General features: G+C 38.6%; 1 protein-coding gene across 1 annotated transcript in view; it reads left to right on the forward strand.

Moving 5' to 3' along the window:
* LOC128666320 (embryonic protein UVS.2-like) overlaps window positions 1-16,673 on the forward strand; it is a 101,031-nt gene that overhangs the window by 76,283 nt on the left and 8,075 nt on the right. The window contains exon 11 of the mRNA XM_053720840.1: window positions 1,488-1,710. Coding sequence (XP_053576815.1) covers window positions 1,488-1,710 — 223 coding nt within the window. The remainder of the gene's footprint in view (window positions 1-1,487; window positions 1,711-16,673) is intronic.

The following is a 16,673-nucleotide window of genomic DNA, read 5'->3' on the forward strand; positions in this document are numbered from 1 at the left end:
TATTTTATCCCTCCCTCTCTAGTGACTCATGGACTTCAACATCTTGGGTATTATAGCCCATACATCAATAGCTCATGGACTCTTGCCACCTATATGAAAGAAAACATAATTTATGTAAGAACTTACCTGATAAATTAATTTATTTCTTGGTGGCAAGAGTCCATGAGACCCACAAATTTTTGGGGGGTTATGATTTTTTTATATAAAGCACTTTATTTATCATTTTCCTCTTTTTTATGCTTTTACTCCTTTTACACCTCACTAACTTGGCTATACGTTAAACTGAGGTATGAGTGAGGTGGGAGGTGTATTTATAGGCATTTGAGGTTTGGGAAACTTTGCCCCCTCCTCGTAGGAATGTATATCCCATACGTCACTAGCTCATGGACTCTTGCCACCATGAAAGAAATACATTTATCAGGTAAGTTCTTACATAAATGATGTTTTATATATATATATATACCTGTGTGCGTATATATATGTGTGTGTATATATATGTGTGTGTATATATATATATATATATATATATATATATATATATATATATATATACACCTTTGACCCCTTCCACTCAAACACCTTTAAATTAGTGTTAACACACTTTTTAAAATTAAAATAAACATATATACAGGGGGTGGACAAAATAATGTGAACACCTAGGAAATAGGCAACATTTCTTTTATTAATAAGGTGTAATTAGTACGATGTACATCGCTGGTCGTTAAGGGTTTTTCAGCACGTAATAGTATGGTTCTCGCTGCTGGCTGTAAGACTGTGCTATTACAACCTCTCTCCAGCAGGCCTCCTATACGAGCGCGGTCTCCCCACTGGTGGTGAGAGACTGCTATTAAAAAGTTAAGGTGTTAATACAGCTGCTAACTTTCTTGAAATAGAATCATACAACTTTTGAATAGTCTCCAGTGGAATGTTGTACCATTTGTCTATCAGATCTGCCAATTTCTTCATAGATGTTAGAGGAGTGGATCTGCTTCTCACTCTGCTGTACAAAACCTGACAATAGTGGTTTGATGACATTGAAGTCATGTCCAGATTAGAACATCCACCTATCAGGTGGATGTCTCAACAATCTTTTTTAATGTTGATATGAAAAATCAGACCAGATACATGCCCCAGCAATACTTTTAAACTCATCTTTCATCCATACTATCTACCTGTGCTTATAACACAGAGCAAATGGGGAAAAGAATGAGAATGCACTGGGCCAAGCTATAGTCAGACAGAAATGACATGTGGTGGTGGTGAAAGGAAGGATTAGAGTGAGATAAGTGACAAGTGAGTGGGCCAGATGGAGGACCACATTGAGGCCCATTAAGTAGGACCTTACAGTTAAATAATTGGGGTTGGTGTGCTATGTTTCATCTTGCAATTTGGATGTAGAGAGAACATTTGCAAAACAAATATAACTATTTACCATATGGATTTAATGCATGTTAATCACACTGTTATCCATTTTATTCCATATACAGATCTCACTTAACATAAGTGACTTTTACCTAGAGTACAGTCATTCCTGCTCCTTGGACAACTTGACCATTTATGATGGGGACAACATTTTTTCACCTGCACTATTCTATTCTTGTGGTGAGGTGAAGGTTCCCATACAGACCTCAAGCGGCAATACCATGCTACTTCTGTTACGCACAAGTTTATCTGTACAGAAGAGAGGTTTCAAGGCATCTTATACCACAAGTAAGTATTTCTATCTTCTGTGATGTTATAAATTAAACTTTCAAATAAATCTATAAGAAATGAAAGGGATATTAAAATAATTTTAATTAGCGCTTAGCCATATATTTATTTACAGTTAGTTACTGTTTATTATACACACACATAACTGGGATGACATGGGTAGGATCAGGTGTGATGTGGACCAATGGCATAGCTAGCTCAGTTTACACATTTTCACTTTTGTAAAAGTCAGTTTGTAGAGATTTTCTTTCTCTAATAAAATCACAAATTTATAAGCATTAAAAAAAAAAACTGCCCTTATAATGGTACTTAAATTATGTTAGCATTATAAATAATAAATAGGTGGAATGCACATGATTTATTTATTTTTTCTCTGAAATTAATATTTTGTATTTTTATATAACGCTAACTATTATTAAGAGAGATGCACTTGCACTCAAATGCTTTATGCTCAGGAAAGATTATCTAAAAAGATCTATAGGTGCTACAAGGTCCTTCACCAAATTCTATTAAAGGGCCATAATACCCAAATGTTTAAACACTTGAAAGTGATGCAGTATAGCTGTAAAAAGCTGACTAGAAAATATCTCCTGAACATCTCTATGTAAGAAAGATATTTTACCTCAAATTTCTTAGTAGCCACATCCCATTGTAAAGGACCTCTAATCAGCAAATCAGTATGTCTGTCCCGGGACAGCGGAAGGAGCGAACTTTCGTGCACACTCATCTTATTTCCCTATTCAGTGTAAGGAAGTTTACAATGAAATCTCATGAGAGTTAGGTGAAATCTCATGAGATCACAGTAAAAGAGTTCATGACCTCAGCACTGTTGATGCTGATTGGCTGCTGTTCATTTCTTCATTATTATTTTTTTTGCTGGGCTGCAGCTGAGTATAACTTTTTACACAGAACTTACTCTGCTGAGCTGAGGAAATTGTGAGGTAAAATATCTTCCTTTTTAACATAGAGATGCTCAGGTGATATTTTCCTGTCCTCTTTTTACAGTTATACTGCATCAGTTTCAAGTGATTTAGCATATGAGTATTATGTCCCTTTAAGGCAAATTTCTTTCATGTAATTAGCAAGTCCATGAGCTAGTGACGTATGGGATATACATTCCTACCAGGAGGGGCAAAGTTTCCCAAACCTCAAAATGCCTATAAATACACCCCTCACCACACCCACAATTCAGTTTTTACAAACTTTGCCTCCTATGGAGGTGGTGAAGTAAGTTTGTGCTAGATTCTACGTTGATATGCGCTCCGCAGCAAGTTGGAGCCCGGTTTTCCTCTCAGCGTGCAGTGAATGTCAGAGGGATGTGAGGAGAGTATTGCCTATTTGAATGCAGTGATCTCCTTCTACGGGGTCTATTTCATAGGTTCTCTGTTATCGGTCGTAGAGATTCATCTCTTACCTCCCTTTTCAGATCGACGATATACTCTTATTTATATACCATTACCTCTACTGATTCTCGTTTCAGTACTGGTTTGGCTTTCTACAAACATGTAGATGAGTGTCCTGGGGTAAGTAAATCTTATTTTCTGTGACACTCTAAGCTATGGTTGGGCACTTTGTTTATAAAGTTCTAAATATATGTATTCAAACATTTATTTGCCTTGACTCAGAATGTTCAACATTCCTTATTTTCAGACAGTCAGTTTCATATTTGGGATAATGCATTTGAATTAATCATTTTTTCTTACCTTCAAAAATTTGACTCTTTTTTTCCCTGTGGGCTGTTAGGCTCGCGGGGGCTGAAAATGCTTCATTTTATTGCATCATTCTTGGCGCGGACTTTTTTGGCGCAAAAAATCTTTCCGTTTCCGGCGTCATACGTGTCGCCGGAAGTTGCGTCATTTTTTGACGTTATTTTGCTCCAAAAATGTCGGCGTTCCGGAAATGTCGTCATTTTTGGCGCCAAAAGCATTTAGGCGCCAAATAATGTGGGCGTCTTATTTGGCGCTAAAAAAAATATGGGCGTCGCTTTTGTCTCCACATTATTTAAGTCTCATTTTTCATTGCTTCTGGTTGCTAGAAGCTTGTTCTTTGGCATTTTTTCCCATTCCTGAAACTGTCATTTAAGGAATTTGATCAATTTTGCTTTATATGTTGTTTTTTCTCTTACATATTGCAAGATGTCTCACGTTGCATCTGAGTCAGAAGATACTTCAGGAAAATCGCTGTCTAGTGCTGGACCTACCAAAGCTAAGTGTATCTGCTGTAAACTTTTGGTAGCTATTCCTCCGGCTGTTGTTTGTATTAATTGTCATGACAAACTTGTTAATGCAGATAATATTTCCTTTAGTAAAGTACCATTGCCTGTTGCAGTTCCTTCAACATCTAAGGTGCAGAATGTTCCTGATAACATAAGAGATTTTGTTTCTGAATCCATCAAGAAGGCTATGTCTGTTATTTCTCCTTCTAGTAAACATAAAAAATCTTTTAAAACTTCTCTCCCTACAGATGAATTTTTAAATGAACATCATCATTCTGATTCTGATGATTCTTCTGGTTCAGAGGATTCTGTCTCAGAGATTGATGCTGATAAATCTTCATATTTATTTAAAATGGAATTTATTCGTTCTTTACTTAAAGAAGTATTAATTGCTTTAGAAATAGAGGATTCTGGTCCTCTTGATACTAATTCTAAACGTTTAGATAAGGTATTTAAATCTCCTGTGGTTATTCCAGAAGTTTTTCCTGTTCCTAATGCTATTTCTGCAGTAATTTCCAAAGAATGGGATAAATTGGGTAATTCATTTATTCCTTCTAAACGTTTTAAGCAATTATATCCTGTACCGTCTGACAGGTTAGAATTTTGGGACAAAATCCCTAAAGTTGATGGGGCTATTTCTACCCTTGCTAAACGTACTACTATTCCTACGTCAGATGGTACTTCCTTTAAGGATCCATTAGATAGGAAAATTGAATCCTTTCTAAGAAAAGCTTATCTGTGTTCAGGTAATCTTCTTAGACCTGCTATATCATTGGCTGATGTTGCTGCAGCTTCAACTTTTTGGTTGGAAACTTTAGCGCAACAAGTAACAGATCATGATTCTCATAATATTATTATTCTTCTTCAGCATGCTAATAATTTTATCTGTGATGCCATTTTTGATATTATTAGAGTTGATGTCAGGTTTATGTCTCTAGCTATTTTAGCTAGAAGAGCTTTATGGCTTAAGACTTGGAATGCTGATATGGCTTCTAAATCAACTCTACTTTCCATTTCTTTCCAGGGTAACAAATTATTTGGTTCTCAGTTGGATTCTATTATCTCAACTGTTACTGGTGGGAAAGGAACTTTTTTACCACAGGATAAAAAATCTAAGGGTAAAAACAGGGCTAATAATCGTTTTCGTTCCTTTCGTTTCAACAAAGAACAAAAGCCTGATCCTTCATCCTCAGGAGCAGTTTCAGTTTGGAAACCATCTTCAGTTTGGAATAAATCCAAGCCTGCTAGAAAGGCAAAGCCTGCTTCTAAGTCCACATGAAGGTGCGGCCCTCATTCCAGCTCAGCTGGTAGGGGGCAGGTTACGTTTTTTTCAAAGAAATTTGGTTCAATTCTGTTCACAATCTTTGGATTCAGAATATTGTTTCAGAAGGGTACAGAATTGGTTTCAAGATGAGACCTCCTGCAAAGAGATTTTTTCTTTCCCGTGTCCCAGTAAATCCAGTGAAAGCTCAAGCATTTCTGAATTGTGTTTCAGATCTAGAGTTGGCTGGAGTAATTATGCCAGTTCCAGTTCCGGAACAGGGGATGGGGTTTTATTCAAATCTCTTCATTGTACCAAAGAAGGAGAATTCCTTCAGACCAGTTCTGGATCTAAAAATATTGAATCGTTATGTAAAGATACCTACGTTCAAAATGGTAACTGTAAGGACTATCTTGCCTTTTGTTCAGCAAGGGCATTATATGTCCACGATAGATTTACAGGATGCATATCTGCATATTCCGATTCATCCAGATCATTATCAGTTCCTGAGATTCTCTTTTCTGAACAAGCATTACCAGTTTGTGGCTCTGCCGTTTGGCCTAGCTACAGCTCCAAGAATTTTTACAAAGGTTCTCGGTGCCCTTCTGTCTGTAATCAGAGAACAGGGTATTGTGGTATTTCCTTATTTGGACGATATCTTGGTACTTGCTCAGTCTTTACATTTAGCAGAATCTCATACGAATCGACTTGTGTTGTTTCTTCAAGATCATGGTTGGAGGATCAATTTACCAAAAAGTTCATTGATTCCTCAGACAAGGGTGACCTTTCTGGGTTTCCAGATAGATTCAGTGTCCATGACTCTGTCTTTAACAGACAAGAGACGTCTAAAATTGTTTTCAGCTTGTCGAAACCTTCAGTCACAATCATTCCCTTCGGTAGCCTTATGCATGGAAATTCTAGGTCTTATGACTGCTGCATCGGACGCGATCCCCTTTGCTCGTTTTCACATGCGACCTCTACAGCTCTGTATGCTGAATCAATGGTGCAAGGACTACACAAAGATATCTCAAATAATATCTTTAAAACCGATTGTACGACACTCTCTAACGTGGTGGACAGATCACCATCGTTTAATTCAGGGGGCTTCTTTTGTGCTTCCGACCTGGACTGTAATTTCAACAGATGCAAGTCTCATGGGTTGGGGAGCTGTGTGGGGATCTCTGACGGCACAAGGAGTTTGGGAATCTCAGGAGGTGAGATTACCGATCAATATTTTGGAACTCCGTGCAATTTTCAGAGCTCTTCAGTCTCGGCCTCTTCTGAAGAGAGAATCGTTCATTTGTTTTCAGACAGACAATGTCACAACTGTGGCATACATCAATCATCAAGGAGGGACTCACAGTCCTCTGGCTATGAAAGAAGTATCTCGAATTCTGGTTTGGGCGGAATCCAGCTCCTGTCTAATCTCTGCGGTTCATATCCCAGGTATAGACAATTGGGAAGCGGATTATCTCAGTCGCCAAACGTTGCATCCGGGCGAATGGTCTCTTCACCCAGAGGTATTTCTTCAGATTGTTCAAATGTGGGAACTTCCAGAAATAGATCTGATGGCGTCTCATCTAAACAAGAAACTTCCCAGGTATCTGTCCAGATCCCGGGATCCTCAGGCGGAGGCAGTGGATGCATTATCACTTCTTTGGAAGTATCATCCTGCCTATATCTTTCCGCCTCTAGTTCTTCTTCCAAGAGTAATCTCCAAGATTCTGAAGGAATGCTCGTTTGTTCTGCTGGTAGCTCCGGCATGGCCTCACAGGTTTTGGTATGCGGATCTGGTCCGGATGGCCTCTTGCCAACCGTGGACTCTTCCGTTAAGACCAGACCTTCTGTCGCAAGGTCCTTTTTTCCATCAGGATCTGAAATCCTTAAATTTAAAGGTATGGAGATTGAACGCTTGATTCTTGGTCAAAGAGGTTTCTCTGACTCTGTGATTAATACTATGTTACAGGCGCGTAAATCTGTATCTAGAGAGATATATTATAGAGTCTGGAAGACTTATATTTCTTGGTGTCTTTCTCATCATTTTTCTTGGCATTCTTTTAGAATACCGAGAATTTTACAGTTTCTTCAGGATGGTTTAGATAAGGGTTTGTCCGCAAGTTCCTTGAAAGGTCAAATCTCTGCTCCTTCTGTTCTTTTTCACAGAAAGATTGCTATTCTTCCTGATATTCATTGTTTTGTACAAGCTTTGGTTCGTATAAAACCTGTCATTAAGTCAATTTCTCCTCCTTGGAGTTTGAATTTGGTTCTGGGGGCTCTTCAAGCTCCTCCGTTTGAACCTATGCATTCATTGGACATTAAATTACTTTCTTGGAAAGTTTTGTTCCTTTTGGCAATCTCTTCTGCCAGAAGAGTTTCTGAATTATCTGCTCTTTCATGTGAGTCTCCTTTTCTGATTTTTCATCAGGATAATGCGGTGTTGCGAACTTCGTTTGATTTTTTACCTAAAGTTGTGAATTCCAACAACATTAGTAGAGAAATTGTGGTTCCTTCATTATGTCCTAATCCTAAGAATTCTAAGGAGAAATCGTTGCATTCTTTGGATGTTGTTAGAGCTTTGAAATATTATGTTGAAGCTACTAAGTCTTTCCGTAAGACTTCTAGTCTATTTGTTATCTTTTCCGGTTCTAGAAAAGGCCAGAAAGCTTCTGCCATTTCTTTGGCATCTTGGTTGAAATCTTTAATTCATCTTGCCTATGTTGAGTCGGGTAAAACTCCGCCTCAAAGGATTACAGCTCATTCTACTAGGTCAGTTTCTACTTCCTGGGCGTTTAGGAATGAAGCTTCGATTGATCAGATTTGCAAAGCAGCAACTTGGTCCTCTTTGCATACTTTTACTAAATTCTACCATTTTGATGTATTTTCTTCTTCTGAAGCAGTTTTTGGTAGAAAAGTACTTCAGGCAGCGGTTTCAGTTTGAATCTTCTGCTTATGTTTTTCATTAAACTTTATTTTGGGTGTGGATTATTTTCAGCAGGAATTGGCTGTCTTTATTTTATCCCTCCCTCTCTAGTGACTCTTGTGTGGAAAGATCCACATCTTGGGTAATCATTATCCCATACGTCACTAGCTCATGGACTCTTGCTAATTACATGAAAGAAAACATAATTTATGTAAGAACTTACCTGATAAATTCATTTCTTTCATATTAGCAAGAGTCCATGAGGCCCGCCCTTTTTTTGTGGTGGTTATGATTTTTGTATAAAGCACAATTATTCCAATTCCTTATTTTATATGCTTTTGCACTTTTTTATCACCCCACTTCTTGGCTATTCGTTAAACTGAATTGTGGGTGTGGTGAGGGGTGTATTTATAGGCATTTTGAGGTTTGGGAAACTTTGCCCCTCCTGGTAGGAATGTATATCCCATACGTCACTAGCTCATGGACTCTTGCTAATATGAAAGAAATTAATTTATCAGGTAAGTTCTTACATAAATTATGTTTTTACCTTAAAAGCTGTGTAACTTGCTTAAGGATGTTCCCTACATTTATGGGATGTAGAGGTGCATACCATAATACATTACAATGTAGTGCTCAATAAGCAGTTAAAATGTATTTTGTATTCATTTTAAAACTTTAAAATACCAATAAATCATATTTGAAGTGCAAACTACAAATTGTATTTTTTTCCCAAAAATACCAGGGGCTAGATTTAATCAGTTTGCAACAGACATGATTCACAAGTTGTGAACCTGTTTGCATTTGATCACAAATTGTGTGGCACATTTTTACCCCTTATTTACCATTGCACAAGCAATACTGCCCCCCTACCCTCGCACAACTGATTGTGTTACAGGAGGGCTTGTTAATTGCCGTGGTCGAATTTATCCGGGGTGATTTTAACTGAGAGGGTTTATGAAGCAGTGGTTCAAACCACTGCTTTAGTGAGCCAGCAACCAATCAGGGCATTCAAACAATGATAAATTTAGGCCAAAGAGTTAAAAAAAAAATTATACTCAAAGTACATAATACATATCATACGTTATGGTTTTTCAGTGTAAAATTTGTCTAGCATTCTCATCTAGTAGTCTGGACAAGGGGTAGTTTTACAGTTACAGCTCTCGCTGATTTATCTTGCAATTGTATACTAGTGAGTCTTAAAAGTCACAATGCACTAGTTACACTGATAGGGGCCAAATTATCAAGGGCCGAATGGCCCTGAATACCCCTGTTTTCGCGTGAGCCTTCAGGCTCGCCGGAAACAGGAGTTAAGAAGCAGCAATCTTAAGACCGCTGCTCCTTATCTCTTTCGCTGCCTCTAAGGCTGTGGACATCAATCTGCCCGGTCGCATACGATCGGGTTGATTGACAACCCCTGATTGACAACCCTTCATGGGGCGGCATTGCACAAGCAGTTCACTAGAACTGCTTGTGCAATGTTAAATGCCGACAGTGTATGCTGTCGGCATTCAGCAATGTCTGGTGGACATGATACACTACAGCGGATCATGTCCGCCAGACATTGATAAATCGGCCCCATAGAAAAAGACTATTATTTTATATGCTTAAAAAGTGTAATCAGTGCTAGGTTGCCCCACGTTGACCTTGCTTTCCTTGTAAAAATCTGCAATCCAGAGAGCTATATTATTTTCTTGCTGGGATATTTGGGTCTTCAAAAGTTCAGTAAGCCCCACCTGTGTGAAGTCTGTAAGATAATTTCACTCCATCCTGGCAGTTTTATTAGAATCACTGGCCTAGATTTGGAGTTCGGCGGTAGCCGTCAAAACCAGCGTTAGAGGCTCCTAACGCTGGTTTTAGGCTACCGCCGGTATTTGGAGTCAGTGATTAAAGGGTCTAACGCTCACTTTTCAGCCGCAACTTTTCCATACCGCAGATCCCCTTACGTCAATTGCGTATCCTATCTTTTCAATGGGATCTTCCTAACGCCGGTATTTAGAGTCGTTTCTGAAGTGAGCGTTAGAGCTCTAACGACAAAATTCCAGCCGCCTGAAAATAGCAGGAGTTAAGAGCTTTCTGGCTAACGCCGGTTCATAAAGCTCTTAACTACTGTACCCTAAAGTACACTAACACCCATAAACTACCTATGTACCCCTAAACCGAGCTCCCCCCACATCGCCGCCACTCGATTAAAATTTTTAACCCCTAATCTGCCGACCGCCACCTACGTTATACTTATGTACCCCTAATCTGCTGCCCCTAACCCCGCCGACCCCTGTATTACATTTATTAACCCCTAACCTGCCCCCCACAACGTCGCCGCCAGCTACTTAAAATAATTAACCCCTAATCTTCCGACCGCAAAGCGCCGCCACCTACGTTATCCCTATGTACCCCTAATCTGCTATCCCTAACACCGCCGACCCCTATATTATATTTATTAACCCCTAATCTGCCCCCATCAACGTCGCCGACACCTGCCTACACTTATTAACCCCTAATCTGCCGAGCGGACCTGAGCGCTACTATAATAAAGTTATTAACCCCTAACCCGCCTCACTAACCCTATCATAAATAGTATTAACCCCTAATCTGCCCTCCCTAACATCGCCAACACCTAACTTCAATTATTAACCCCTAATCTGACGACCGGAGCTCACCGCTACTATAATAAATGTATTAACCCCTAAAGCTAAGTCTAACCCTAACACTAACACCCCCCTAACTTAAATATAATTTTAATCTAACGAAATAAATTAACTCTTATTAAATAACTTATTCCTATTTAAAGCTAAATACTTACCTGTAAAATAAATCCTAATATAGCTACAATATAAATTATAATTATATTATAGCTATTTTAGGATTAATATTTATTTTACAGGCAACTTTGTAATTATTTTAACCAGGTACAATAGCTATTAAATAGTTAAGAACTATTTAATAGTTACCTAGTTAAAATAATAACAAATTTACCTGTAAAATAAATCCTAACCTAAGTTACAATTAAACCTAACACTACCCTATCAATAAATTAATTAAATAAACTACCTACAATTACCTACAATTAACCTAACACTACACTATCAATAAATTAATTAAACACAATTGCTACAAATAAATACAATTAAATAAACTAGCTAAAGTACAAAAAATAAAAAAGAACTAAGTTACAAAAAATAATAAAATATTTACAAACATAAGAAAAATATTACAACAATTTTAAACTAATTACACCTACTCTAAGCCCCCTAATAAAATAACAAAGCCCCCCAAAATAAAAAATTCCCTACCCTATTCTAAATTAAAAAAGTTACAAGCTCTTTTACCTTACCAGCCCTGAACAGGGCCCTTTGCGGGGCATGCCCCAAGGAATTCAGCTCTTTTGCCTGTAAAAAAAAACATACCATACCCCCCCCCCACAATACAACCCACCACCCACATACCCCTAATCTAACCCAAACCCCCCTTAAATAAACCTAACACTAAGCCCCTGAAGATCTTCCTACCTTGTCTTCACCATACCAGGTTCACCGATCCGTCCTGGCTCCAACATCTTCATCCAACCCAAGCGGGGGTTGGCGATCCATCATCCGGTGCTGAAGAGGTCCAGAAGAGGATTTCCTACCTTAATTCCGATTGGCTGATAGATTGGCTGATAGAATCCTATCAGCCAATCGGAATTCGAGGGACGCCATCTTGGATGACGTCCCTTAAAGGAACCGTCATTCGTCGGGAGACAACGGAAGAAGAGGATGGATCCGCGTCGCCTGCTTCAAGATGGACCCACTCCGCACCGGATGGAAGAAGATTGAAGATGCCGCTTGGAGAAGATGTTTGCCGGTCCGGATGTCCTCTTCTTGCCGGATAGGAGGAAGACTTTGGAGCCTCTTCTGGACCTCTTCAGCACCGGATGATGGATCGCCAACCCCCGCTTGGGTTGGATGAAGATGTTGGAGCCAGGACGGATCGGTGAACCTGGTATGGTGAAGACAAGGTAGGAAGATCTTCAGGGGCTTAGTGTTAGGTTTATTTAAGGGGGGTTTGGGTTAGATTAGGGGTATGTGAGTGGTGGGTTGTAATGTTGGGGGGGGGTATGGTATGTTTTTTTTTACAGGCAAAAGAGCTGAATTCCTTGGGGCATGCCCCGCAAAGGGCCCTGTTCAGGGCTGGTAAGGTAAAAGAGCTTTTTTAATTTAGAATAGGGTAGGGAATTTTTTATTTTGGGGGGCTTTGTTATTTTATTAGGGGGCTTAGAGTAGGTGTAATTAGTTTAAAATTGTTGTAATATTTTTCTTATGTTTGTAAATATTTTATTATTTTTTGTAACTTAGTTCTTTTTTTATTTTTTGTACTTTAGCTAGTTTATTTAATTGTATTTATTTGTAGCAATTGTGTTTAATTAATTTATTGATAGTGTAGTGTTAGGTTAATTGTAGGTAATTGTAGGTAGTTTATTTAATTAATTTATTGATAGGGTAGTGTTAGGTTTAATTATATCTTAGGTTAGGATTTATTTTACAGGTAAATTTGTTATTATTTTAACTAGGTAACTATTAAATAGTTCTTAACTATTTAATAGCTATTGTACCTGGTTAAAATAATTACAAAGTTGCCTGTAAAATAAATATTAATCCTAAAATAGCTATAATATAATTATAATTTATATTGTAGCTATATTAGGATTTATTTTACAGGTAAGTATTTAGCTTTAAATAGGAATAAGTTATTTAATAAGAGTTAATTTATTTTGTTAGATTAAAATTATATTTAATTTAGGGGGGTGTTAGTGTTAGGGTTAGACTTAGCTTTAGGGGTTAATACATTTATTATAGTAGCGGTGAGGTCCGCTCGGCAGATTAGGGGTTAATAATTGAAGGTAGGTGTCGGCGATGTTAGGGAGGGCAGATTAGGGGTTAATACTATTTATGATAGGGTTAGTGAGGCGGATTAGGGGTTAATAACTTTATTATAGTAGCGCTCAGGTCCGCTCGGCAGATTAGGAGTTAATAAGTGTAGGCAGGTGTCGGCGACGTTGAGGGGGGCAGATTAGGGGTTAATAAATATAATATAGGGGTCGGCGGTGTTAGGGGCAGCAGATTAGGGGTACATAGGGATAACGTAGGTTGCGGCGGTTTACGGAGCGGCAGATTAGGGGTTAAAAAAAATATGCAGGGGTCAGCGATAGCGGGGGCGGCAGATTAGGGGTTAATAAGTGTAAGGCTAGGGGTGTTTAGACTCGGGGTACATGTTAGAGTGTTAGGTGCAGACGTAGGAAGTGTTTCCCCATAGGAAACAATGGGGCTGCGTTAGGAGCTGAACGCTGCTTTTTTGCAGGTGTTAGGTTTTTTTTCAGCTCAAACAGCCCCATTGTTTCCTATGGGAGAATCGTGCACGAGCACGTTTTTGAGGCCGGCCGCGTCCGTAAGCAACTCTGGTATCGAGAGTTGCATTTGCGGTAAAAATGCTCTACGCTCCTTTTTTGGAGCCTAACGCAGCATTTGTTTAAACTCTCGATACCAGAGTTAAATTTATGGTGCGGCCAGAAAAAAGCCCGCGGAGCGTTAACAGCCCTTTTACCGCCGAACTCCAAATCTAGGCCACTGTTTCCAGAATTAGACAGACATAAAGAGAGCTCACCATTTACACTAATAAAACATATTTTTCTCTTTACAACTTTAGCTTTAATATGAGGAAGAACTGCAATCCATAAAACTCGAGTCATCTAGATCACCTTTGTGCAACCTACAAACAAATGCAAATCTATTGTAAAAACATATTCCTGGAATGCCTTCAGAAAAGTATTTGACATTTTAGTTTGTATTCTTCTTATTTATTTTTTTAAATCATTTTAAGATAATGCTAAAGAACTAATAATTTTGAAATGTTTGCTAGAGATCATATGTATTCACTGTAATAAATTATGCTATAGTAGTTAAAATGTATTTATGTTGTAATAAGAAAGTGCTTCGACCATCTACCTTTAAAAGTGCAAATTATTTTGTAAATAAAGAGAACTTTACTCCAAATATATTTTAAAAGTTTTTTTTTTTCTCATAAAAGTCTGCAATTACCCAAGACACCAGGATTACTTTAGAGACCATTCTGGAGTCATTTGATGATCATCAAACTACTTTAGAAGTCATTTGCACATCATCAGATATCATCAGGCTTGTAAAGTCATCAGCTAAATTAAAAACTTCTATGTGATGACTTCAGAATGATTAGCAGATTTCCTTACTGATTACTTCACAAGCATGAACAGCCAGTGAATGCCTCTAGAGTCATCTCATTTAAATATTTTAGCCTGTGGGCATACTACAGGATGGCTTCTAATGACTAGTCTGGCGTTATCGATTACTTCAGAATGACTTCTTATTGTCACCTTTGTCAAAAAGTTTCAAATTCACAAAAATCTTCATGGAATGAAACTTTCATGTTATATACTCAAGTAGAACCTTAAGCTAAAAACATTTTCTCAATGTGTCCAACAGATATCACACATACACAATAACTACTAGTTAACAACAGTTTAATAATAAAAAAAAAAACAATCTCATTATATAGGATTCATTTGTCCCCTCATAAAATTTTGGTTATTTTTTTAACGAAAGGGAAGCCATAGTTGTTTTGGCTTCTCATCTCTCACCTTGGACCATCACCTTTTTACAAACAAATTATCCACTTTGTTGGATTATCTACCTTGTAGCTTCAGTTTTGAAAATATTCTGTTTGCTTCTTGCCCTTAGAACTATTAAGCACTTTTGCTCTCACGCTAACTGCACCAGAAGTAAGCTTTTTGCACGTGTCGGTTGCTTTCATATTACAAGTTGAAAGTAAACTGTTTTCGCTAACCCGACGCACTTAAAAAGCCGAACTTAGGATAAAGCTCTCGCAATAACCTTTTCCCCTATAAAAGTCAATGGAGAAAAAAGTGGGAAAAAACCCTAACATCCTACTCACGCGCTAACCCAATTGTATATTCTCAAGTGCTCTAATCCGACATAAAATTTGAATATTTCACATTCCAATGTTCTTCATATAGAAAAAAATGTTCCATATATTCATAGATACATATATATATATATATATATATATATATATATATAATTGTATTTTGCACAAATATATATTTATACCTATAAAGATACATACACATATACAGATATTCAGGGGCGGACCTATAGGTGGTGCAAGAGGGGCCCCAGGAATGGGAGGGGCCCACACAGAGTCCAAAATAAAAATGTGAAAAGTGTTCTGTTTTTTTATGCTATCTGCTTATGTTTTTTTTTAAGTAGTATGGCACTGTATTGATAAACCGGGATCTGAGCCAGCCAGCCAATCCCACTGCATTGAAAAGGCTTCTCATGACTGGTGGTGTGGACCTTTAGGGTGGGGCTAACAGTCCTTTAGCTCTCTCTTCAGCGCATGCAGTGGGAAGCTGGAGCGCGGTGGCCACGTGTGACATGTGTGAAGTGCATACTGCAGACAGTGATTTCTCCAGTCTGTGTGAGTGACTTGTCTGCTAGAGCCAAGAAGAGAAGCATCAGTTTATGTACACTGGCCAGCGAGTGACTTGTGTCAGGTGGATAAAAGCCTTTGGTGGTACAAAAAGATAAGTTTCCACTGAGACCAATGGTTTTCTTACAACATGCCTCACATTGATATCACTGTGTCCCAATGCAGATAAAGATATTGCAAGGGGCACCCCACTGCCTACTTACACACGACAGTGGAATAGGGAGCTTAACCTACCCCTGACAGATAAAGACTGGGGGAAAATATTTAGAGCGCATGCAAAGACATCGGTCTCAGCAAAAGTACTGGAGTCTAACTTCAAATATTTGTCTGGATGGTATCTTACTCCTGCCAGACTACAGAAAATTTATAAACAGACTGATGGGAGGTGTTGGCAGGGGTGTGGAGAATCAGGTACCCTTCTACATATTTGGTGGGGTTGTGGCGCCATAGGACCATACTGGCACTCATTACTGGTTGCAATGGAAAGGGTCGTTGGGACCTCCCTGCCAAGATCACCTAGCCTTCTTTTGTACCATGACCTTCCCAAATTTAAAGATAAGGCAACAAAATACCTTTTCTACCTAATGCTCAACAGTGCAAAATCCCTTATCCCCAAAAATTGGAAAAATACAAATGTGCCCACATTGAGTGACTGGGTTGACCAAGTAAACGGATACCTTCAACTAGAGAGATATAGATATATGAGAGACGACAGGATAGAAATCCATGAATACATGCTGGAGATGTGGAAACAAGGGAGGCCGGACTGCAGTCTGGTGGCCTAAACCCTTATAGATAGGGGCGGCATAATAGACCTGTTGTCTACGGCGTGGCCCTGTATAGAATCACCTCCTCCTTTTAGGAGACATGTCTGATTTCCCTTCCTTCACACCTGCCCTCCCCCTCCTCCTACTCATCCCTCTTCCCTTCCCTCCTCCCCCTCCCCCCCCCCCTTTTTTTTTTTTCTCTTTTCTCTCTCCCTAACTCCTCCCCTTCCTTCCTTTTCTACATTACTTTCTTCCTTTTCCACTTACCTCGGACATGGGTCT

This window comes from Bombina bombina, chromosome 1, assembly GCF_027579735.1.
Source record: "Bombina bombina isolate aBomBom1 chromosome 1, aBomBom1.pri, whole genome shotgun sequence".
Taxonomy (NCBI): Eukaryota; Metazoa; Chordata; class Amphibia; order Anura; family Bombinatoridae; genus Bombina; species Bombina bombina.